Source organism: Astatotilapia calliptera, chromosome 13 (assembly GCF_964374335.1).
Source record: "Astatotilapia calliptera chromosome 13, fAstCal68.1, whole genome shotgun sequence".
In the NCBI taxonomy this organism is placed as follows: Eukaryota; Metazoa; Chordata; class Actinopteri; order Cichliformes; family Cichlidae; genus Astatotilapia; species Astatotilapia calliptera.
In genome coordinates, this window is record NC_137434.1 from 2,395,957 (window position 1) to 2,421,799 (window position 25,843).

Sequence of the window (25,843 nt, forward strand, 5' to 3'; positions counted from 1 at the left end):
ATATACCATTTAAACATAAACTCGGATCATTTGCCAGAAAAAAACCCTGTGCTCTTTTGTCTGTTCTACTACCTGGCAGACTGTCTCTTTCAGTCAAGGCAACCAAAGGCTGCTGCAAAAGGGAAATCATGTCAATTATTAACAGTTGGGTCAATGTTTATAGGCCAATATCTGCTGACAGCAGTGAGGAAACACAGAAACTGTTGGATTAAAAGAAAACAACAGCAGTGAGACGGTTCAATAGCTAACGAGCCTAACTTTTATAAGCAGCAGTTGACTCATAAACACATAGTACCTCTAATTCAGTTTCAGGAAAATTTACAACAAACAAAATATCACGAACCTCAAAACACTTTAGAATATATTTTTTCATTAGCATTATTGCTAATATTATATTTATTAATAACAACTAATAATCAAATACAGAGATGTGTATAAACACACAGTGAGTGAAACGAGGGGATTGAAGAAGAAACGCTCAACAGTGCATCATGGGAATCCCCCACCAACCTAGACTTAATGGAGCATAACTAAGGGAGGGCTCGATCTACCTGATGCAGTATCACTATACAGCGAGGAACATAAGTGTCTGAACACCTGAGAAAATCAGTGTTAATATTTGGTACAAAAGCCTTTGTTTGCAATTACAGAGGTGAAACGTGTCCTGTAGTTCTTGACCAGGTTTGCACACTGCAGTGGGGATTTTGGCCCACTCCTCCACACGCCCACATAGCAAGCAGGATCTGGTATCAAGCTGGCACTGCTGTTTGACTTCTGGCATGATAAGACGTATGTCATCCAGATATGGACCAGGCCTGGCATAGATGGCACTGTCTATGTGATAGCATGCCATATCTGGCTCGATTGTGGTTTGATTTATCTGGTCCAGGCCCATAGAAAACAGGTCTGGCCTGGATCTGCCATCAAGCTGGCACTTCTGACTGACCGGTGTCATGGCTGAGTTTATGTCAACCAGATGTGGGACAGGTCTGGCAATGATGGCATTATTTATGTTCCTATTTTCCTATTTTAGTTAGAAGACCCAAATGCCATGTTGCAATACTATACTGCTATGGTAGCCAACGTTTCAAACGTAGGTTTGACAGGTCTGTGAGTGTAAATTTTATCCAAAACCTAGTGAAGGTTTACTCATGCTTCCTGCTGGGTGGCTGTAGCTCAGGAGGTAGAGCAAGTCACCTACTGATCCAAAGGTTAGTGGTTTGATCCCTGGCTCCTCCAATCTGCATGTCAAGACTGTGGATGTGTATAAATGTAGTCAGGAAGCATTCGTTTAAAGATATTGGGTGAATGTGGTATGTTGTATAGAGCACTTTGAGCAAACTGGGAGTGTAGAAAAGTGCTATATACAAACCAGTCCATTCACTATCTGAACAGATTTTTGTCATGTTACTTTTGCACTATATGTTGTCATTACATGGCTTGGTTAAGGTACACATTAGGCTGACATCTGGGGCCAGAGCTGAAACTGTTCTGGGCCAGCGCAGGGCCAGCAGTGTGCCTGCAACTGGCCTTGTGTTGGCCCATGTGTGGGACACCTCTGGCAAACCAGATCTGCGCCATGTGGGCCATGTGTAAGCACATTGTGTGGTCCAGATCTGGGCCATACCAATTTTGCTATGTGGGACAGATCTCCTCTAGATGTGTCAAGTTTCTGAGCTGTTGCTGAGAAACACAGAGTTTCAGCTCCCTGCAGAGATTTGCTATTGGATTTAGGTCTGGAGACTGGCTAGGTCGGTCCAGAACCTTGATATAATTCTTACGGAGCCACTCCTTGGTTAACCTGGCTGTGTGCTTCAGGTCATTGTCATGTTGGAAGACCCAGCCACGACTCTTCAATGACTGAGGGAAGGACGTTGTTGCTCAAAATGTCACAATACATGACCCCCTTCATCCTGTCCTTAATACAGTGCAGTCACCCTGTCCCCTTTGCAGAAAAGCACCTCCAAAGCAGGATGTTTCCACCCCCAAACTTCACAGTAGGGATGGTGTTCTTGGGATGCAACTCCTTCTTTTTCCTTCAAACATGGCGAATGAAGTTGAGGCAATTTCTATTTTGGTCTCATCTAACCACATGACTTTATCCTCTTCTATTTTCTAACAATTGCTCCAGTAGTTGATCTATTTTCACCAAGCTGCTTGGCAATTGCCCTGTAACCCTTCCCAGTCTTATGGAGGTCCACAATTTTGTCTCTGGTGTCTTTTGACAGATCCTTGGTCTTGCCTATGATAGTAGTTGGAGTCTGACTGACTGTGGAGTGGAGAGGTGTCTTTAAAGAGCTCAGACACTGGCTACTAATTTAGATTAATAAGTAGAGTAGAGGTGGACTTTTTAAAAGCATAGTAACAGGTCTTTGAGAGACAGAATTCTTTCTGATTTCCAGGTGTTTAAATAATGTGCAGCAGTGCAATACAAAAAAAATATTTAAAAATCATGCAATGTCCTGAATTGTTTTTAAATGCTGTCTCTCACAGTGGGAATACACCTACAATGTGTTCCATGATTTCTAAGTGGGAGCACTTGCAAAATCGCAGGGTGTTCAAATACTTATGTTCCTCACTGAATGCTTTATTAAAACGGAAAGTTTTAAGCCTAATCTTAAAAGTAGAGAGCAGCTCCAGAGAAGAGGGGCCTGAGAGCTGAAAACTCTGCCTCCCATTCTGCTTTTAAATATCCACATGTAAGCCAATGAGAGTGAGGCGGTCTGCTGGTATTATGAGAGCTTTAAAACAAGATGGGGCCTCATTAGGATTTTAAATAACATTCTGGATTTAACAGGGAGCCAATAAAGAGAAGCCAAGATACAGAAATATACTCTCTCTCTCTTTTTTATCTTTTCTGCCTGTCCCGTTTGGATCTTTAGCCATCAGAATTGTTGTCTGAAGGCCAAGAAAGATGCCAAGCGGATTTATCATGGCCTTGCCATATTGGTCCATTTGATTGACCTTTATTATAATTATGTATTCATTTTATTTTATTTTCAGTTGTTACAGACGTGACAGACATGACTGGGCGATAGGACAGGGAGAAAGAATGAAAGAAAGAGAGGGAGAGAAAGAAAAATAGAGGGGAGAAGAGATGGTGAGAAAGGGGGGAAGAAAAAAAAGAAAAACAAACAAAACACCTGGATCACCTGTATGGAGATAAAAAAAAAACAGAAGAGAAAACAAACAAAAAAGAGCAACATAATAAATACAACACTATTACAATAAACTAGCTAACAGTAGATAACAGTAGATACTAAATATTACATGTTATTGTGCAGTACGCAAGATTGACAGAGCACAATGTGCTTTGAGGCAGCAGCCACGAAAGGTGTAGTTTGTGTCTGTGAACACCTGTGTGGATCAGCACACTTGTATTCAAAAGGTTTCTCCATGTAACGATCTGCTAGGGAGTGTGGGGAGCCATAGCCCCGTCCCCCAGGGCATGAAGCAGGTATGGAGGACATCCAGGCCCCAGACATTGAGAGGCCCCAGATCCGAGGAGGACCACCAAAGGCGCCACCGTGCCACCCTCCTGGGAAGAGCTGAGGAGAGCCCCAAACGAGAGGTCACCCAGCAGCCACGGAGGAGAGGCCAGAGGGGGTTGCAGTGACGTGGCAGCGGGCTCTGCTACTACTCTCTTTCAAGTCCATGTCAGTACTCTTGCTGCAGCATTTTCAATTAACTGAAGACTTTTCAGGGAGTTTTAATAACAGTAGTGCAACCTAGAAGTAATAAGTGCATGAACTAGTTTTCTGGATTTAATTTTCTGAATTGCTCAAAACCAAACAAAACCAAACAAACCTAAACAAAATTCTTAACAAACAAGTGACTATGTATGTTAACTACGTTGTATAGTACGAAAAAAGTTGAACACATCCAGGGTTGCTTTGCATTACTTGGCTTGACAAAACCCCAAACCCCAGTTGGAGATAATGGGTATCATAACAGTGATTATCTACTTTCTCTTTTAAGCGCCACTTTCTGAAGCTTCAGGCAGTAAACACTCAGTTAAAAATGGTCGTTTTGTTGGTTGTGTAAATCTTCTTCCACACAAAATGATCCCTCTGAGTGCCAGAGACATTATCGCATGGTGAAATGCAATAAAATGCAACACAAGATATTCATGCTACAGAACACTGTTAATGTATTGCACAGAGTGGTTAAAAAAATTAATTAATAAATTCAAGTTAATTATGCTATTGTTGACTGTGCTCTTGTTGCTGCTGCTTGTGTGGGTGCACATTAGAGCTCTCAACCAGGTTATGTATTCAGCATAGGTTACCACAGTGATTTAGATACACTTGTATGACACAGGGAACTTTGACTGCTGCACCATTTCATATGAAGGACATGTCAAATGTTTTTTTTTAGAGAGGCACATTTAATACATATATATTAGAGCAGATGGACCGTGTGTCCATACATAGAACAATGTGTAGGTCTTAGTTCATTCTGAGTGATTCATCAGCACAACTGGTTTACAGGAAAACCTCCATAGTAGGACAGTACATAACATGGTGGAACTTATCTATATGTCTGCAGCTGACAACAGCATAAAAGCACTTCAGCTGTTCAATAGCACTTGACTTCCTGTTAAAAGCCCATTGTCAGGCCGCTCATAAGCTTTTAGTTCCCATCAGATCATCATGGAAGAGAAGCCCTACTTTCTGATCAGAGCTTCACTTAAACACAGTCACATGACAACAGTGTTTGTGCACTCAGTCGTAAACAACTGCAGGTTTGCTCATTTGCAGCGAAGTGCTGCTGGTGATGAAAAAAACCACAGACCACAAATTGATCATGATAGCGTAGAGCCACTGAATGAGACTGTATATCAGGTAATTCTTCATATTTGCAGGCAATAATTATTGCAGGCAAAGTTTTTGTACAAAAGATGACAGTTACAGATCATAACACAAGTATTACACCACCGCCCAGTGTAAGGTTTTTGCCTCAGCTGCCCTAAATGGTAATTACCAAAATATTTTTTATGCTTTGGTTAATCCTTAATTAAAATGCTATTTTTAATGCTAAAATATAATAATTGTTGTTATCCATAATGTTCTTTTTAATTTACTGTTTAGAAAAAAGTAGTAACGGACATTTTTATCATTTGTGATATTTTATTAGCCTTCCTAAACAGAAAATTGTGTTTTAGTTGTTGAATATTGTGCTTTATTGAGAAGTTCAGTGTGTCAGATCAAAATGTGATTATGAAAACATGAAGTCAGTTTGTTGTGAAGTAGGCATTCCAAGAACATGACTCAACATGAAGACGGTTTCTTCACTCTGTCAAGAGGCGAGTAGTGCTGTGCGATACTGCAAGATTTGGTATCCTTCCGATACCAAGCAAATATTGGGCCAGTATCGCCAATGCCGATAAACTGGATGCATCATCAAATTGTGAAATCTGAATGAATTAGTTAGAACAGAGGACAAAAAAAAATAAAACGATTAAGGCTGCAGCACATCTACTTGTAGTTTAAATATAGTAATCATACAATTTCCCTTTCACAGTTTAAGCAAAAGGGTAATTATATCCAGTCAAATCTGAGCCATATTATACCACCTTTATCTACCTGGATCTGAGCATGCTTGCTTGTTTGTTTGCACTGCCAAGTCACGTGACAGTACAACCTCAAAACACAAGCGAGGAGAGGAGGCGCAAACTGCCTGCTCTGTGCTGTGTGACCTGAAAGCAGCAGGAGAAGGCAGAAGTGCCAAGAAAAGAAGTGCCATTTCAAAGATAAGTCACAATTTGTCTACATTAAGTTTGACACCCCTGTACTAATGCGTCTATTAATTGCCTCCAATCTCTACAAAATGCCGAGGGAAAACGTTTATCTTACTCTCATAAATATTCTCATATTATCCCAGGGTTAAAGCTTCAGCACTGGTTTCCAGTCAGGCTCGGATTTCAGTATAAAACTTTGGCTCTTACTTTTATGGCTTTATAAGATGAGACCTTCAGTTAAGGGAGATTGTGCATTAAGAATCTGAGTTTCAAAACTCTGAAAGCTCACCACACTCTCTACAGATCTGTGACATTCAGCTTACAAGTCATCTGTTCAAAGAGGCATTTGTCTTATGTTCTTTGTTCAGGGCTGGACATTTTCATTACTTTTACCTTGCACTGTCAGTGTCCTTACAAAGGTTCCCCTCATCCCCACCCCAGTGTAAGATCTGTGTATGTGTGCCTGTGTGGGGCAGGACAAAGGCCTAGTCATATTTTTTTCCCCTGTGGTTTCACCTGAAGCCTAATGCAATTGTACGGATGACGAAGTAGGAGAGGGGAGGTGATAGTTGCTCTAGCTCTTGAGTAATCGTTCCAGAGAATCATTTTTAGATAAAAGAGCAGACTGAAGAATTAGTCAGTGTTTTATTTTCACATTCTGTGACAATAGTTCATTTTCTCCTTATTTTAAAACCTCTTCATCCGAGAAACTAGGATTTTTTAGAAGAACATATACATTAATAGCAATATTGTTGTATAAAATTCATTTGGTTCCCACTGTTACCAACCTTACTGACGCCCAAGTAAATATTGGGCCAGTATCGCCAATGCCGATAAAGTGGATGCATCATCAAATTGTGAAATCTGAATGAATTAGTTAGAACCCAGCACATCTACTTGTAGTTTAAATATAGTAATCATACAATTTCCCTTTCGCAGTTTAAGCAAAAGGGTAATTATATCCAGTCAAATCTGAGCCAATATTGGTGTATAAAATTCATTTGGTTCCCACTGTTACCAACCTTACTGACGCCCAAACTGATTCTTTAGCAGTTACTGGAAAACTAATGCAAATGACATCAGTCTGACACAGAAAAGTGGTGACAGCTGCTTTTTCTGAAAAAAATAAAAATGTATATTCATTTAGTTTTTAATAAAAACAAAAAATAAACCTAAAACAACTGTACCAAAGGACCAGAAATAATTATGCTGAAAATGGAAATCCAAAAAGAGATTTTTAGATTTAAGAAAATGCACATTTTGAAAAATCTCCTCATGTTTTGAGGTTGTTCCTTCAAATCATCAGGTAGCAGAGAGACAAAATCTTAATGTTGAAATGCTGAACTCTGAAAGTGCCTGCAGACTGCCATCTCAGGTCTCGAGCTAAATACAGATGACGATGACAACAGAATCGTTTTCCATATACAGTTATGTTGAAACTGTGACGATGACAGAGGGGGAGTTAGAACATTTCCAATAACAGCATCACTGTGAGTGAAAGGGTGATCCACATGATTGCCATTCATATGATGCTCTGCTGCTTTCCTTCTGTACAACTTCCTGTTTCTCCCATGTGTCATTGCCCTGAGGCTTTGTGACTCATGCTGTGATGAGCCTTGTCAGTCATGCTGTGATAGCGGGAAACCAGAAGCTGTGTTGAAACAGTGTTCCCATATCCTGTGATGGTGGTGGGGACTTCTCCTATTGCATCCACACACATGATGTGTCCTCCATTGTTATACTGATAAAAGAAAAAGAAAGAAAATATTATTATCAAAGAACACTGTCTGCATCTCCGCCAACTGTATGAAACATTTAGATTAACTGGTTAACTATCTGTACACGCCCTGCTTCATGGAGTCAAACTCCACACGAACTGCTAACAAATACAAAGTCCTGCTAGTGCAAGGGAAGTTATCTTATATAGAATCAAACACAAAGCGAAACAATGGTCTGTTTTGCAAACGTAAATATAATTTTTGGAAAGTGTTCTTGCCAAACAGTAACAATGAAAAATTCTCTTAATGATAAGGGATTCCAGGAAAGGTTAATATACCACCACGCCTGTGTGCTGGCCTTGTTGCTCTGTGCTTGTTGTCCAAAAACTGCTAAAACACAGCCAGTGTGGCTCACTGGAACATTCCTTTATTATCATGAACACGCACACTGGAGTTTAGTTTAACTCAGTCACACACAAACCACAAAGCTTCGAAGACCATGTTAATCTGCTACTAAAAACAGCCTACTGCCCTACTGTTTGATTAGTCACACTGAGCCCTTTTACAGTCTAACTGTAAATTTGAGCTGTTGTCAAAGATGGAATCTTAAGAAGGAATGGGTGGACACAGGTGCCACAGACAGCAGAAGTGATAGAAGGTCATCACTTTTGTATTAATGTGAGATTGAAAAAGGGGGGTGGCAGCAGCCATTTTGACATGAGGAGGTAAGGTACACACAAAATGAGTTATGGTTTCGTTCTGTTGAGTGTGTCAAAGCTCTCTCAGTGAGCCACTTCAACTTGTAGAGGCAGTAGGCACTAGTAGAGGCAAGCAAACAACTGTTAGCTGGATCTGGATCTGTCAATCATAGCACCCAGGCCTGATGGAGGGCTGGGTTACAAATAAATAAGTAAAAATCAGCCACTATACACTTGTTATGTAGGTGGAAATGTCTTTTGTAACAGGCTGTAAACATTAACGTTATCACTAATATTTTTTAGATGGGCATAGACAGGTTAAGAGCCGGTCTTCCATAATGTAGCAAGCACAACATCCCAGGTTCAATCTCAGGAACAGACTCAAAAGTCCACAGAAAAGTCCACATTATTAAACACGTACGTTCAACAAGCTTTAACCTGCATTGGTTCTGTTTAGATTTCTCTCTCTGATCGTGTGTCACCAGAGTTCAAATGAGTTGAGCTCTCAGCTAACGGCACTGAACATGTTTGCAGTAAATATACCTCAGGCTGCTCACTTCCTGTGCTGACATGTTTTCTCCTGCTGGGAGTGTCTCTAAACATACTGCGCTGCGCTAACAATTTAGCCTAGTACTATGAAGCCAGGATGCTTTCAGAAAAACAACTCTTGTAACGACTTCACTTTAACAATAACCAAAGAGCAAAAAGAAAAAAAAAACACATCCATGGAAACTGACTGGCACAAACCAAAAGAATTCCTCTTCATCCCCCCATAACCACATCCTAATCCCTGGCAGACTGGAGCCTGAGGACGAGGCCTGTCTGCTGTTTATCTCTAAGAAATCTTGTGACCACACCTCTAATCTTTACCTCTGCATGTGCTTGTTGTGTGTGTTTAATGGCCTGTCTATTGTCATTCAGGTGCGAGCATAGGTGTGGCTCTTTTTCAGAATTACAGTCATTGACATTAGTAAACACAGGAAGCAAATCCAAGAGTAGGGCAGGAATGGCATTATTCTCTGGTTTTACCTGGTAAAACTATGTCAATGTTTGGTACAAAACCTTCCCCAAATGTTTTTTCAGTAACTGACACACCTCTGTGCCTTTCAGTTAAGCTGTTCCACTGCAAACAGAAGCAAGAGCCTGGCTTATCAGCAGCTGTAAAACTGCCTCACTCTCTGCAGACAGCAGAGGCTTGCTAAACAGGAACAACTGGCTCGCAAGACAATAATATCACATGTGCTTTTATTTCAGGTCTCTTTATCATTCACTTTAAAGTGTCAGAAAGCACAAACAATACCAGCAGTCAAGTCATGCATATTAATGTTTTCTTATTCACAAAATCCTTCCAGCTCCTGTATGTTTCACGTCTCCATAACTGCAAACAGCATGCAGTTAGCATTTAGCTAAAGAGCCAAACATTTTCAAGAGCCAGTATATCTAAAGGAAGTCTGGCCCAGAAACTCAACTCAACTCCATTTGTAAATGTTTGCCAACAAGTTTATCCAGGTGACAGTCCCAGTTTTGTTTCCAGCTGCCTTGAAAGAACAGATAATTATGTAGAACAGGTTTTACGTAGCTTGTTGTTTGTTTCTGTTTGTTATTGTTTCCATTTTCACTGTCTTTCTGCGTAGTTTGCAAATTGAAGTAAACCATTTGTAAACACTGGTGTATTTAAAGCTTTAACTAAGGCAGGAAGAGTGACTACAAAACAAACAGTTTAATCCACAGTTAGTTTATCGCGTATATCTGGCTAATAACCTGCTACCAAACACCCAGCAGACAGACAGGAACATGTTTGAGTCTGAATTCCCGGAATACAGACTACAGACGGCCCACTTGTCTGATCTTGTTTGTTGGAGACTTTGCTTTCAGTTTGATTCCTTGTTTTTTATGGAAGTCCTAATCAAAATGGCTTCAGAAGAAAATCACAAAGGAAAATTTGTAAAAAGAGTTGACAGTGATTCTCTAAATCAGGGGTGTCCAAATCCAGGCCTCAAGGGCCGGTATCCTGCAGGTTTTAGATGTGTCCTTGATCCAACACAGCTGATTTAAATGGCTAAATGACCTCCTCAACATGTCTTGAAGTTCTCCAGAGGCCTGCTAATGAACTGATCTTTTGATTCAGGTGTGGTGACCCAGGGTGAGATCTAAAACCTGCAGGACACTGACCCTCGAGGCCTGGAGTTGGACACCCCTGCTCTAATGGTCAGCATTATTAGAGACCCTTTCACATTAGAGGCCTGTTTGATTCAATGTTCAAATCAAACTTTGTTGTTTAAAAGGGCGTGATGACATCACAGTTGGGGTGGCACACAACTTAAATCTTTTCAGCCTCTTTAAGAGGAGATTGTTGTTCCTCTTCTTGTTTAGGTTGATTTCGTTCAGTTTTTTTGTTTTGTTTTTGGTTTCACTATTGCTATTAAAAATATTCCAAAGATATTGTTAAACAAAATATGTAGCTTGCTTAGTGCAGTTGATATTTGCACACAAGAAGTTAATTCTGAAATTAAAATTCTTTGGATATAATAAAACATTAATATGAAAAAGAATATAAAAAAGAAGAAAAAACAACCTAAATGGCAATCCTTCTACCTTTGCCTTCTCTAAATCCTGGACAAAGCAAAAAATTGCAAATATCTTTTCCAAAACAACAAATTAACGATATTTTTCTCGTATTATTTCACACATGCATGACCGACAGACTAAATTTTGTAAAGTGAGTGAGTCGCTGTGCTGGCCTGACACAGTGCACTGAGAGCTCAGACCTATAAGTGAAAGCAACATAGTCAGCAGGCTGGACTTCACCGTCTTTAAATAACATGGTGTTACTCCACCAACAAGCTGTGACTTGCAGTGACAGGCAGCCGGGAAGCCTGAACCAGTCGCTGCCCACTGTTGAAATAGGAAAGTTATTATAAAGGTCTATATGGTTTCACTTTTCTTTCCTGTCAGACATGTTAAATGAGGTCGTTTTCTGTTAGTGGTTATACTAATGCATGTGAATTTGTCGCCATCTAGTGGGCAGCAGTGTATATGAATAACATTCAATTGGGCAGACTTTCTTCTTCATGCATGATCAAAATGAACCCAAGTTTACAAAGCAAGAGCACCAAATTAGAGTGTTGTGTTCCTATGCTTTCATGATAGTGTATAAAAAACAGTCCCAGTTTCAACCTTGTGATTTTCAATGCTTAATTTTATTGGCTTTGACTGAAAGGATACAAGAGGCAGCATAGCAAGAGCAAGAGATAGACAGTTACTGTAAAAAAAAAAAAAAAAGAGCAACAATCCCATTTTCCTTTCTTATACATGTATAGTACATATACATTATTTCATTTGTGTTTTATGCAGCAGGCCATATTAAAAGAACTGTGACTATACGGTATTGGGCCACACTGTTAAAAAACTTCCTGGTGATTAACACTGGCTGTTTTGTCACAATGCCATTTTCTGGTGGGTAACCTGGGTTCCCAGCACTCATGTGGTTCTTATGTTGAGACATAAGGTAATATGTCTATAGGTAATAAAAAACCGATATTTGACAAATGTAAAGGTTGGTGCAATGACAGAGATAGTTCTGTTTTCTGATCTTTAGGCTGAATAAGGATTTCTCTGAAGTCAAAGCGGACATGCGTTGATAGTTTTTGCAGGAATATATTTATCTGTGTTAGTCAGTCTATTTGCTGGGAAAAGCTCACTAAAAATGATATGAATAAAAACTATAATTGCAGTAAAACCCTGTTATTAAGTAAAAATAATATGCAGCACCAAGTATATTTTAAACCAGATAATATTGACTGGATTGTGTTTTCAATTCATGAAGTGGTAACTGGATCTGAAATATCATTTGGCATGCAACAGCAAAATGATCCCTGTCATCATACACTTCCTCTACACAACATCCACTTACAAGTTTCTTCTACAAACTTGTAAGTGGATGTAATAGTACTTTATTTTGAGTGTGCATCAAGACAAAGTAACAGTACTTAATTTCTTTGGAATTTAAAGATACTTTTGGACATAACCAACTGAACTTTTATGTTCGGATACCAATACTCTTAATTAGTTATATATGTTTCAGTTACTATAAAGAAGTATATTCCTCAGTGACAGCATGATCATGTTCCAACACATCATCAAATCTATTGTTTATGCAGCTGCTGACTGTGGTTTACACCATTTGAATCTTTTGTTTTCTTTGACAAACAGAGCAAGAAAATCACTTGAAGGAGTGCTCGCTACAATAATCATTGAAAAGAAAAGCAGCAGATACACAGCTCCCCCTGGAAGTTTTCTAAGACACATATGCAGAGCTTCCCACCACCTACAAAATGCTTACATGTGAATAATAACTATGCTGGGAATTTATTGTCACATGATCAGTGACAAACCAGCTTTGATCATTTTAACTGCTCATTCATGCATTCACACCCATTCACATAAGCACTTTTTTCTATGTAAGTGCTTTCTATCTAACATTCACACATGCATATGAAGAGAGCGTCATGTAGAATCAGCCAGTGATAGATGTCTCTGATGTCTTCGTGCTCTGTTTTGGGTAAAACACAACAAAAGTTTCTAGCATATCAATACGGAGCCACCAAACCAGGGTGAACAATGTTTTTCTTCAAGGGGTCAAACTGACTCAGGATCAGTGGAAATGCAGTAAGTGGAACAAATCAGAAATTACTGTTTGTTTATTATTTTAAAAAGCTCCATTTTTGTTTCAATTTTGTTCTATCCAGAAATGTAGATTCTGTAACAGTAAGGTAAGAGTGCCAGCTCCTTGTGGGTTAATTAAGAAGCACTACTTCTTGTCAGAAGTTAGGTGATGTTAATATTAATTCTAGAAATGTTACAATGGGGGAAGTGATGACAATTAGTGTAGTTCACTATTGGACAATTCAGTTTAAAAAATGAGATGTAGTTAAACTTACCAAACAGGAACAGGAGACCTGAAGCTTTTCCAGGACTACTGGCTCTCCACCACCTGTTATTCAAACACAGGCTGTTAAAGTGCCTCTAAAAACAACAACCGACTGCCAACTACCACATTTTGAAAACAAGGGGCAGCATTTTCACAGTGACAATGTTGCTACTGCTATCCTGTTTTTACTTTTGATGTTGGTTTTTAGCCCTCAGTTAATCAAGAAACTTTACGTTTTTCCAAGGTCAATACTGGACATACAAATATCTTTTTAATATGTAGCCTGGTTTTGTACAACATGAAAGCACAGCCCTCCTGATATGGCACAACATCTCATTAACACACCTTGTTTCTCTGCATTATTTTGATAGCTTTAAGCTAATTTTGGATAATCCTGAACTACTATTAAAACACTATTCATGAAAAGTGTTCTCAGAAAACGTGTCAAGGAAAGAGCATTTCATTCCTTTGTAGTAATGCTGACATCACCACACTGAGAGCAACGGTGCCCAACACTGGGCCAGCCCAGAATCTATTTGACACCTCGGCTAAATTTGCAAACGTGGAGTGATTATTAAGACCCTCTAGTGAAAAAGAGAACATTGATGTTATCTCTGACCTTGATGATTACTTGTGCTTGTCCAGATAACCCTTCTCCCTCCATATCTGCTGCCTGTACTGTCAGAGTGTACTGTGGATATTTCTGTTGGAGGAGAAATATAATAAGTTCAGCTCATCAACAAGAAGGATAAAACATTCTATCATCAGTTTGTATCCAAAGGAGACTCTGATGAGATACTTCTCTTTTTAAAGTTCAGTGGAATATGCTAACTAATTTCTGTTTACATAGAACTGACAGTGTCATGTGACAACATCCCAGCAGGACAACGTTTTCATGTTGATTATTGGCAACAGGAATATATGGAATCAAGCTTTTTTCTGAAACCAGAAAGAGCTGACAGACACTTTGGTACATTTTAATGTTGCAGATTCATCTAATGCTATAATGCTGTCCACCCTATGAAGCTAACCACTAACTGTGTGGTAGCATAGGCAGAATGAGAGCCAGGGAGTTTATTTTCCAGTTGCACTCAGAAGAGACAGTTTTATTTCATTTTTGAACATATATCTTTGAGACAGCACCAGATCATATTTAACTTTGTCTACACTGACACACCTGTGTTAGCCTACTTGAATTAGTGGACATAAGTGGACAGATATCAGCTAAACAAGTAAAATGGAATGAAGTCGTGATCTTTTCCTGCTTCTTTGATACAATTTGCTGTTTGTTAAAGCTGTTTTTAATTTGTAAAAAAGTGGTACAGGGGAAAAGAAAAGTTAAAACTGCCAACTTAATAGTTGTTCTTTTTTTTTCTAAATCCCTTGTATGCCAGTCATAAGTGGGTCCCCTTATCCCGAGCTGGCCAGTGTGCTTACTGTCACTGAATGCGTTAGAAGGCTAACCTCTCTGTCTAGTCCAGTGCCAGCAACACTGATGGCTCCAGTAACTGAGTTGATTTCAAACATGTTGTCACTGGGCAGCTGCGGGTCCTGCCTCAGAATACGGTAACGGATATCTGAGTTGGCATTATCTGGTTCATCAGAATCTGTAGCCTCGACCTTAATCACTTCAGAACCTGGAGAGAAAGAATTCAGAAGTAGGAATTAAGAACAGTCATTCAGGCTTTGTTTATCTTTTATTTATAGTAGGTTTACAATGTACACATCCCACTTTACTGGAGCTAATTACAAATAAAGTACCTTGTAACTATTAGCAACCGATTCCTTTTTCTCCTGTAAAAGTGAAACAAGCACACATGACAAGCAAGCTTAAATTAAAAACACTATCAGTACCTTGTGCTGAGTTTTCAGCAACTTGTCCCTCAAAGGTGTTTTGAGAGAAGACAGGTTTGTTGTCATTCTGGTCGATGACTTTAACTGTAACACTCATGACCTCCTGGTGATCTCCACTTTCTGCCACGACATGCACTTGTAGCTGCCAATATACAATCACATTAAAATTATGCTGTTCAAAAAAAGAATAAACAATGTACATTAATGCTTTTATTCAAAATAATAGGAACATTTTGGGGCTTTATTGGATAGAGAAAGTGTAGATAGACAGAGAGAAGGAAAGACATGCAGCAAAGGGCTGCGGGTCATACTCAAACCACACCTGTTGCTGCTGCTGTGGTAAATAAAATAAAAAAATCTGTCAGCACAACTCTTTGGGCTTAAATTATTAGAAAGACTTCTGATAGCTCATTGCTCAGACTATGTTTTAATTATAAAACAAAAGGTTATAATCTATTTTCTTACAAAGAACTACCATAAATATCTTTGGTAGATAGTGAAACATCCACACTCTCCTGTTGTCTTTCTGTGACTTAATACTTTGATGCAGTATAAATGGGAGAGCTATAAAACTTGTAAAACGTGTTCATCTGGACGTAACATTTAAGTGGAAGAAATATTGGCCATGAGTACCATCCAGAGAGAGTTGGGGAATGGCTGCAACCACAGCATTGTAAGATGTTGAAAGATGGTGGACAGGGAGGACGCTGGGTTGAGCAGGAGTCAAGGAGCCTGTTTATGTGAACCACCTCTGAACTGAAGAGGGGGCCTAAGGTTTACATCTCTCACTGCAAATTCATTTGTATTTTAATTTAGATTCAAATAGCATTTACATTCTGAAGCAGTAACCTTATTTTATTCTTATGTTAATACATCAATAGATTCAGTTACTTTTGCATAAAAACACTGCTTTCAAGTGGTCCAAGAGTACATTTCAGAGCTTGTACTTTTTCACTTTCACTTAAGTAAAGAGGTTGATTCAGTACTTTTACCTTTACTGGAGTATTTTTTAAACACAAGAAAAATGTCACTTTACCTTATAATGGGCTACTTCCTCTCTGTCGACTGGCTGTGTGACATACAGACTGCCAGTGTCTCTATTCATGGTGAAAAGGGCAACAGGAGGCTGATCAGCTCCTGGACCAGTGATGCTGTAATGTAAATTCTGCTTTTGATGTTCATCAGACCGTATCTAAACAAAACACACCAGGATTAGGTTAAACCACTCTCACTGACTACAGTTATAATATTGCACAACAACTATTGTAAAGCAGTTGTGCAGAGGTCTTTAGCTGTACTTTTTTTAAAACATTTATTATTAGCCCATTATTAGTTTTAACAAATTTTACGTAATACACCATGGACATAAAAAAATGCATAATGATAAAACAGAAAACAAAACAAAACAAATCATAACAGAAGGTAAGGGCAGATATACAAATCAAGTTAGCACTTCAAGCCGTTAAGTCCACAGTGTATACGTTACAGTTCACCAAAACGCTGTAGAATTTTGACCATATGGACCAAAACTTGTCCAGTTTATTTCTTAATGCACAAGTTATTTCCTCCATAGATAGTATAGATGTCAGTCCATTAAACCACTGAGATAGTCCACATATTTTTTGATTTTTCCAACACATAGCAACACAGCGCTTGGCTTCCAAAAGTCGATCGTTAACAGAGCTCTATTGTTTGCAGCAAGTACAAAATTATTTGTGTATATATTTAAAATACACATGTTGGGATCAAGTGGAATCACATCACCAATGATTGGACAGATTTATTACCTTTTCCCAAAAAACTTTCACATGTGGACATTCCCATATACAGTGAAACAAAGAACTCCTATCCACTCCACACTTAATACAGGTGTCTGGGATGTTTGGGTTAAAATGATGCATTTTTGATGGAGTAATATATTGTCTTGTTAACCATTTATGTTGAAGTAGTTTAGATTAATTGTCTGACTCTGGGCCAAGAAGCATGATTTATACCAATCGTCATCTGATATATCCATTTGCAAATCATTCCTCCAAGCCTCTAAAATAGACTGCGTTGATTCTTTGGAATTTTCCATAAATAATTTGTACAATGCAGAAACTTGGCCTCTCTCATTTAGATGATTTATAACTGTATTCTCTAGAGAGGAGTAGGTGGGGATTTCAAAGCTGTTACCTTGTGTGGTTAAGATAACATTTCTTAATTGAAGAAATTTAAAAAGAAATGTTTGACAGGAATAGAAAATGTACTTCTAAGCTGTTCAAAAGCCATAAGAGTATTATTCCTAAACATATCAGACACTTTTCTTATACCTTGACCGAACCAAAGTTTAAAGCCTGCATCCGCCCTACCAGGAGGAAAGCTGTTATTTCCAAATATTGGAGTGAACCTAGAAAGTTGTGACGTTTCTCCCAAGTAGTTATGTGTTTCATACCAGATCATTACAGTGTTTTTAAAAAAAGGGGTTCTTAGTTTGCTTAAGTAGTGCTTTCCTGTTGGCTGAGTAAAGATATAAGTTAGGGGGAATTTTGATTTCTGTAGACTGCATAGAAACTCACGCTGGAGTCTGCTCATTAGCAAAATAAAACATTGCCACTCTGATTTGAGCAGAAGTACCACGTTAAATTAGGAAGTTGTAAACCCCCTCTTTCATAAGGAAGGTATAGTAAGGAGATTCTGAGCCTTGGTCTTTTGCTATTTGAGATAAAGTTTTGGAATTGTTTTTGCAAATCTTAAAAGAAAGATTTTGGTCGGGAGAGAGATATTGATTGAAAAAGGTAAAGATATTTGGGCAAAATTTACATTTTTAGTATATTAATACGATCAGTTAAAGATATAGGTAATTTCGTCCATCTATTTAGGAGTGTAGTAACTGACGTCGTTAAGGAATTATAATTGGATGCAAGAATATTTTCAATTGAGGGAATTAATTTCACACCTAGATAAGTAAACCCATGTTCAGATTGCAGAAAGGGAGGATTTTGCAGAAACTGGAGGACTTTGTCGTTCATTTTTATTCAAAAATAATATTTCAGACTTTTTATTTTGTAACCAGAAAATGTACTACGGTAAATGTATTAATGAGACTTAATATGGATGGTATTGATTTGTTTAAATTGGTGCAGAACAGGATCATATCATCTGCATATAGGGCAATACGGTGGTCAACATTGCCTACTTTAATTCCTGATATGTTTTTATGATTCCAAATTGGCATTGCAAGAGACACAATTGCCAAGGTGAACAAGAGAGGTGACAAAGGGCACCTTGTGTAGTACCACGATAGAGTCTGAATGGTGTGGAAAAAAGACCGTTAGTTAAAATCTCTTCTTGAGGATTGGAGTATATCAATTGAATCCATTTTAAAAATCTGTTTCCAATACCAAACTTTCTCAAAACTTCAAATAAAAATGGCCATTCAATCCTGTCAAAGGCTTTTTCATCATCCATTGAGATTAATGCGTTGTCTCTGGTCTATTTTTTCTCATAAATGATCTTCATGACCCTCCGTATATTGTGAAACCTCTACCTCCCCTGGATAAAGCCATTCTGGTCTGAGTGAATCATATTAGGCAAGAGTGTCTCTAGTCTCGTAGCTAATAATTTGCAAAGTATCTTTTAATCAACAGTGAAATTGGTCTATAAGAACTGCAATTAATTGCTGGCTTTCAATAAAAGGTTTCAGTAAAAGTGTAATTGTTGCAATATTACATGGAGGGGGGGGAGAGACCCAGATTCAAATGATTCCTGATACATATCCAATAAGGGCTGGATCAAACTGTCTTTAAATATGTTGTATATTTTTATTGGTATCAGTATTGGTATAATCAGGTCCAGTTTTACCCCCTTTCATGTTCCTTATAGCATTATAATTTCTTCTACTCTTATATTAAGCCCTAGTTCATCCATACCGTTCTAGGAAAATGCAGCTGATCTAAAAAAAAAAAAATCATTTTTTTAATTAAAATGAATTTAAATGCTCAGTTTTGTATAGCTGTTTATAAAAAGTGCAAAAAGAGTCATTAATATGTTTAGGATCAGCTGTGATCTGTCCTTCATCTGTAGTTACAGAATTTATTGTTCGTCTGAGCCTGTTAAATACGCCAAGCCAGTATTTTACTTGCTTTTTCATCCTGTTCATAATATGACTGTTTCAGTCTTATTAAACTGTTAGTAGCTTTATTTAATGACAAAATATTGAATTTAGCTCTGAGTTTATTTAACTCTAGAATTGGAGCATTAGATTTGGATATAAATATCTCTTCCTCAATGTCTTTTGCCCTCTCAGGAAAGCCTCCCATTTTAAAGTAGCCGTGGTTTGAGTTGTATTATAAGCAAAGTAATAATCTATTTGCTTTCCAATGTGTTCCAAGAATTCTGGATCTTTCAACCAGAAAGATTGCAGTCGCCATCTAGTGGTAAATAATGGTAAGCTGGGTAAATATAGTTGAAATGAAACGGTGGAGTGATCTGATATGACAATACTATCACACCAGGATTTAGTTACCATGGATACCAAGGATGCAGAAAGTAAGAAATAGTCAATTCTGGAAAAGGTCCCATGAGTGCTAGAGTAGCAAGAGAAAGTAATCTTATCTGCACCCTAAAAAATTATTCAGGGGCTTAGTAAATATCATTATAATTTTAAGTTAGATGACCTTGATTAAATCTTTGAAAATCACAAAAGTGTTATCTTGAGTTGAAAATACTGAAAAGAATGCTTAAATTTTCAACACCAGTTTTTGAGTTGAACTGAGTTCTTTTGTTCAAGTTTATTTAAAAGAAAAAATTCTGTATTTGAAACACAGGGTGCATTATTTAAATCTACTCAATATATCTCATAGAAAGTACTCAAAATAACTGAGAGACTGGTATTCATATTTATCATTGTCTTTAACTTTAATTATTAATGGTTCAAAATCAATATAATTTTGTCCCCCAATACTAACTTAAAACTTTGAGTAAGACTAATGACCTTTGGCATGTACCGCGCGCGAGGAGCATGGCCTCATGGGAGATTTTCTGCACGTTGAACGAGACAGACACACATCCACTGCAGACTTGGTAACGTTTTCAGGTAAGTGACCATTCTTACATTAGCTGTCTTTATCCACACCGTTCTTTTATAACATGTTCTGAAGAAAGCGTTTGTCATGGTGGCTCACTTTTCGCAGCGTGTTTGTGCACGTTAATTTAAGTTTTCAACCCGTCTTCCAGTAAAGGCGGCGGGAAACCGCGCCCTTTTATCCTTTTACGTTCTGAGTCGCTATCTGCGTTCCGGGTAATTTGACTGGAATGTCCCGGTACCAGCGACCTGACCGTTTAATCGGGGGCATTTTAGGAACCACGTGAAAGCAGGTGTGCTCAGACATTTCTAGAAAATGGCCCTGTTGAGTCGCGGTGCGGGAGCTGCGGTAGTCACGCGGCCTGACTCACTCTGTCAGGTTGTTCAGGAGGAGATGAACAGACGTCATCAATGGCTTTGGTAACTAAGAAGACCTGCCCGCGGAACAGTTCATAGCAGCAACCATGCTGCTTAGGTTTCTTGTTCTATGTGGGGTCTTTCAGAGCATATAAGACGCTGCTTTCAGCTTTGTCCTGAACAGGGCCAGTTTTTGAGAGAACGCTGAGAGGACCGCCCGGGTCAGATTACCTCATCCAGGGCCGGTCCAAAGTACTATGGGGCCTTAAGTAAATTTAGACTCGGGGCCCTACTTCCTTTCAGATCCCAGAAAATAATGGAAAAAAAAAAGCTTTGGTCTTTTGGGTCAAGCCAAAAGTACCATCATTTCCAGTATAGTTACTCCCAATTTACATAAATAAATGTTTATTTCAATCCAAGCTAAAATTTCTTGTAAGAGATTGATGTTATGGCAGATTACTCAGTGACATGTTTTGTAATGATAAAGTTTTGATTTGTATTTTTTCAGCACCATCTTCACCACCAGGAAAAAAATCTGCATCAACTACAAAGTAAAGCAGGTAATTTTACTCAGAGGACTTGATGTGTTAAATTTTGGAATGATATGATATTGTTTTATACAAGCTGAGTAGTGGATGGTGATACCACCTAAATATTTATACTGGTTTTGTGGTGGGTTATTTTAGTCATACAAATGCCAAATCTAAATTTTGAGAATTTTTCAGTTCGGTAAATAAATTGATGAGTTCATGGTCTGTCATCTAGTGTCACCATACTATCTTTTTATTTATACAGCATGGTGATGTGATTCAGATTATTTCAATGTGGTTAAGTATTGTACTTTGTTCCATGTTGACTTATTTGTAAGTTGTATCCTCCACCTGAATTGGTAGTGAGTATTGGTTATTCAATCAGTTAATCATACAAAAACTGCGTAAATATGGTTATACACCATTCTGTCATCTTCATACTGTGAGACATATTTTCTCACAATTTTTTAGGTCACAGGTGATGAGATGGCAGTGTAAACTCTGCAAACATGAGGAGTCATCAAAAGTGTCACTACTCAAACATTATCGAGTGAAACATGGTACATTTGGTCATGGCTATTCCATACCCTGTCTTCATTTGAATTGTCCTTGCTCTTTTAAGACATGGGGTGCCTTACGCTCACACTTGTCTAGGTCTCACAGTTCGCATGAAACGGAAGAGTGTGAGGTCCTTCCAACTATTAGATGTAAAATCTGTGACTCTTTTTACCCAAACACAAAAGACTATTTTCAACATATAAATTCCCATTTGAAAAGCCATGAAACCATAGAGTGTGTTTTTGATGGTTGTGAGTTTAAGACAAACATTTGTGGGACTTATGCGACTCACAGAAGTCGAAAGCACAGATTTTGTTCATGGAAGCACTTTAAAACTAACTTGATTTCAAAGCAAACTGTCAGTACATCTAATGAAATCGTCTTACCAGCACTGGAATTAGAAGATCACGAGGACTTGGATGTCACCACTGAACTTGGTTGTGAAAGGGAAACAACAAATGAAATTTTGAAAAATATTGGTGTGCTCTTGTTAAAACTGGAAAGCATCTATAATGTTTCTGGTAAATGTGTGGATGACTTGGTAGAACAGCTCAGTTATATCTGCACATTATCACTTCAGTATATTCCAAAGTCAATAAGTGATATTCTTATTAAGAATAACTGTAATATTGATCAGTCTTTTGTCAGTGAATTGGCTGAAAAAATATGTCACTGTAGTCCTTTATGTGCAGCCCTTAGTCCTGATGGTCCCTTTGCTTCAAGATATAAGAGACAGAAATATTTCAAGGAAAACTTCTGTGTTATTGAACCAGTAGAATACTGTTTGGATCCAGAAAATAATTCCACTTTTCAGTATGTGCCTATTCTTCAGTCCTTGCAGCTGTTACTGAGTAAAGAAGATGTTAACAGTATATTAACTAGACATTTGAACACTTCACAGTTATCCTCTTTCCACGATGGACAATATTTCAAGCAAAACCAACTTTGTGCTATTGAGGACTTAAGTATTTCCCTTGTTCTCTATGTGGATGACTTTGAAATTTGTAATCCACTTGGGACTTCAAGAAAAAAACACAAAGTCACAGCTGTGTACTGGGTACTTGCTGATATACCAACTGAACTGAGATCACAGCTAACATCAATTCAATTGGCTCTCCTGTGTAAGGCAAGTGATGTTAAAACTTTTGGCTATGAAACTGTTCTCGAGCCACTTTTAAAGGATCTCATAACATTAGAGAGAGACGGGATTTTTTGTTCACAGCTTGGTAGATATATCAGGGGCACTGTTTTTTGTGTTTGTGCTGACAATCTTGGCGCTCATTCTCTTAGTGGACTCGTGGAAAGCTTTTCTGGACATTACATCTGTAGATTTTGCCTTGGAGACCATTCAGACTTTCAGCAAAAAGAAGTTCGTTCAGGAGCTTTTCCACCAAGAACAAAAGAGAACTATGATCTACATGTCCAAACCATAAAGGAAAATTCCTCCTCGGTTCATTTTTGTGGTGTGAAGAAAGGTTGTCCATTAACGGGGAAATTAAAATATTTCCATTTTGTCACAGGGTATCCTCCAGATCTTTTGCACGACCTTTTTGAAGGCATAATTCCACTAGAATTAGCATTATGCCTTCATGTGTTTATCCGTAAACGTTACTTTTCCTTAACTGAACTCAATAACTTCATAACAGAATTTCCTTACAAATGGACCGATAAAACAGATCGCCCCCAAATCATCCCCCTAAATTTTTCCACTCGCAAAAGCATTGGTGGCAACGCACATGAAAATTGGACGTTATTGAGACTATTACCTTTTATTATTGGGGAAAAGATTCCCAAAAATGATGAAGCATGGCAAGTTCTTATGACTCTAAAAGATATAACTGAACTTGTTGTGTCCCCTAGTCACAGAGAGGAAAGTATTTGCTACTTGGACACACTTATATCTGAACATCGCAACAGGCTATTGGAGGTTTTCCCAGAGCAAAAACTAACTCCAAAACACCATTTTTTGGAGCATTATCCTGACTTGATCAGAGGATTTGGTCCATTAGTATGCCTCTGGACTATGCGCTTTGAGGGTAAACATAGTTTCTTTAAGAAGGTTGTTAAACACACAAACAGCTTCAGAAATGTACTATTGTCACTTGCCTCAAAGCACCAGATGATGATGGCATACTATTCAGATGGTAATGCATTGAAGCCATCAGTGTGTGTCACTAAAGTATCATCTCTTCCATTGGAACTGCTTGATGTAGAAATACAGCAGTGTCTCAAGGAACTTTATCCAACACAAGCCTATGTGAATTTGACCAACTCTCTGACTCATCATGGAACTAAATATGCCTCAGGAATGGTTTTGCCTCATGGATCTACTTGTGGCTTACCTGACTTTGTGGAGATTTTACAGATTGTTGTCTTAAGCAATGAATTTCTTTTCATTGTGAAGTTGCTCAACAGCTGGTATGATGAACATTTTAGGGCATTTATTCTGGATCCTTCTGGGAAAATGACCTTAATACATCCCAGAGTACTTGGTGACACTTACCCCTTAACACCATATCGTGTTGAAGGCAAGCAAATGGTGTCAATAAAACGTCACATTGTTTGTTAGTGTAAGGGGAAAGACTGAGATACCCCCTTTCTTTTTCTTTTTTCTTGTGGTTTTTATTCTGCAGATGGACTCCGTTGCCTTGAAAGTAATTTTTGGACAACAGAGTGAGAAGCTTGTGCTCTCTTCAGGAATACCCAGGACTGTTGAGGAGTTGCATGAGACAGTGAGAGAGACATTTGGGCTAGTTGAGGATTTCATATTGCACTATTATGATGACTCATTTGGAGATTTCTTTACACTTCATTCTCCCAACCAAATCAAAGATAGGGGTACAGTCAAAGCTGTGGTCATTCCATCAGTAGTGCTTACATTGATTCCTCAGTGTGAAAATCCCTCAGATGTAAGTTCACTGAATGAAAGTTCAAGCTCTTCAACCTATAAAACCACAGAGGACCAAACAGATGGATCATCTCTGTCTTCAGACAACACTGTCATACTCTCCCCTCTTCAAAGTCCTCTAAAGACTACATGGCCAGATGAAATTGTCATTCCACTTTTCTCTGTGGCAACAGAGACTGTACTGAAAAATGCCAATGAAGTCTTTGTTCAAAATGGCACTGTGCTGAACAATACTTCAGTCAAGTCAGATATAATGGAAAAATTAGCTGATTATATGTACAGCTACACAGCCTACCCTACTGGCCTTCAGATTGGAGAAGTGGCAGAGGCTCTGGTCAAAAAGCACCCGTGTCTGACAGAGCCAGGCAGTCGTAATGGCTGGATGGGATGGATGTATAGTCTTAAATACAAGATGGGAAATTACAGGTCAAAGTTACGAAGTCTTGGAGTTCCAGAGGTTACTTGCAACTCACTGAAGAACAAGCACCCTGATGACAAGGCTCCAGCGAAGAACATAAAGAAGGCGCGGAAAGGAGAAGTGCTGTTTCTGCCACACTATCCAGGACAAGATGGTAAAGAACAGCAAGAGCTGGAGCGACAACAACTGATTGATGAGTGTAAGAAGAAAAACAGCACAGCCATCAAGGATTTAATGTGCAAAACCTTTGCACATAGAAGACATGATATTATCAGCCAACAGCTGAGTGTCAGCGACATCAAGGACAGATGGCCGGCGTTGTTTGACGTCTCCCAAGTAAGTGTACATTTAAAGGGATATCCACTTGTAAATAAAATTTGGTCTGTTAGATCCCCCATCATAAGAGAAGTGAGAAAAAACATGTTGCTACCATCCTAGTGATTTTGATGATCTTGCAGCAGCCAGGTTGCTTTAATTTGTCATAAGACTCTAGAATCGCTAGGAATTTGAATCAGAATGAGGAATCTGAATCAAAACCAGAATGGTTCTTATTGAAACCATTCCCAAGCCTATGGAACGATAAATAATTTCCGTTCACTTAACTTGTTTTAGGCTAAGCTAATGTAACCTGACTGAAGAATGACTGGGCTGATTGCAAAGTGCCTTTGTCTCACTTATCTAACTCTGGAGCACATAACGACAGACTAGATTTTACTGAAGAGTAAAGAGTGAAGAGTAATTTAATATTTTTATGAAACGTTGGTTACGTATTGTAACCCCAGATTCTATGAGTATAGGCGCAGCCCTTTAAGTGGGTATTCCCCTTGTGCGCGCAGCACTGAAGTATTTTATTCCACACCCACCTGCTGTGTGGGCCTCACCCTGGTCTAGTATAAGTTATGGTGAGACCAGGAAATCGACTGCCGTTTTTCTTCAGCCAGCCAGAAGATGTCCAGCGAGACCATCCGTCTGTGTCCATCCTGCCAGACCGGCTACATCATGTCGTATGACCGACATGCCGTCTGCGTGGGCTGCCTCGGTCCTCACCATGCAGACCTCGCCCTCAC

General features: G+C 38.7%; 1 protein-coding gene across 3 annotated transcripts in view; it reads right to left on the bottom strand.

Annotated features, from left to right (window-relative positions):
* Window positions 1-7,357: 7,357 nt before the first annotated feature.
* Window positions 7,358-25,843, bottom strand: part of LOC113035149 (cadherin-1) — a 52,104-nt gene continuing 33,618 nt past the window's right edge. For 2 of the 3 annotated variants that reach the window (XM_080287818.1, XM_026190497.2), the window contains exons 10-15: window positions 15,977-16,132; window positions 14,941-15,082; window positions 14,551-14,723; window positions 13,706-13,789; window positions 13,097-13,149; window positions 11,338-12,708 (exon numbers count right to left, since the gene is read on the bottom strand). In XM_080287818.1, coding sequence (XP_080143944.1) covers window positions 13,132-13,149; window positions 13,706-13,789; window positions 14,551-14,723; window positions 14,941-15,082; window positions 15,977-16,132 — 573 coding nt within the window. In that variant the 3' untranslated portion in view covers window positions 11,338-12,708; window positions 13,097-13,131. Of the gene's footprint in view, window positions 7,482-11,337; window positions 12,709-13,096; window positions 13,150-13,705; window positions 13,790-14,550; window positions 14,724-14,940; window positions 15,083-15,976; window positions 16,133-25,843 lie in introns of those variants that run through there. The other variant, XM_026190500.2, reaches the window with a different exon arrangement.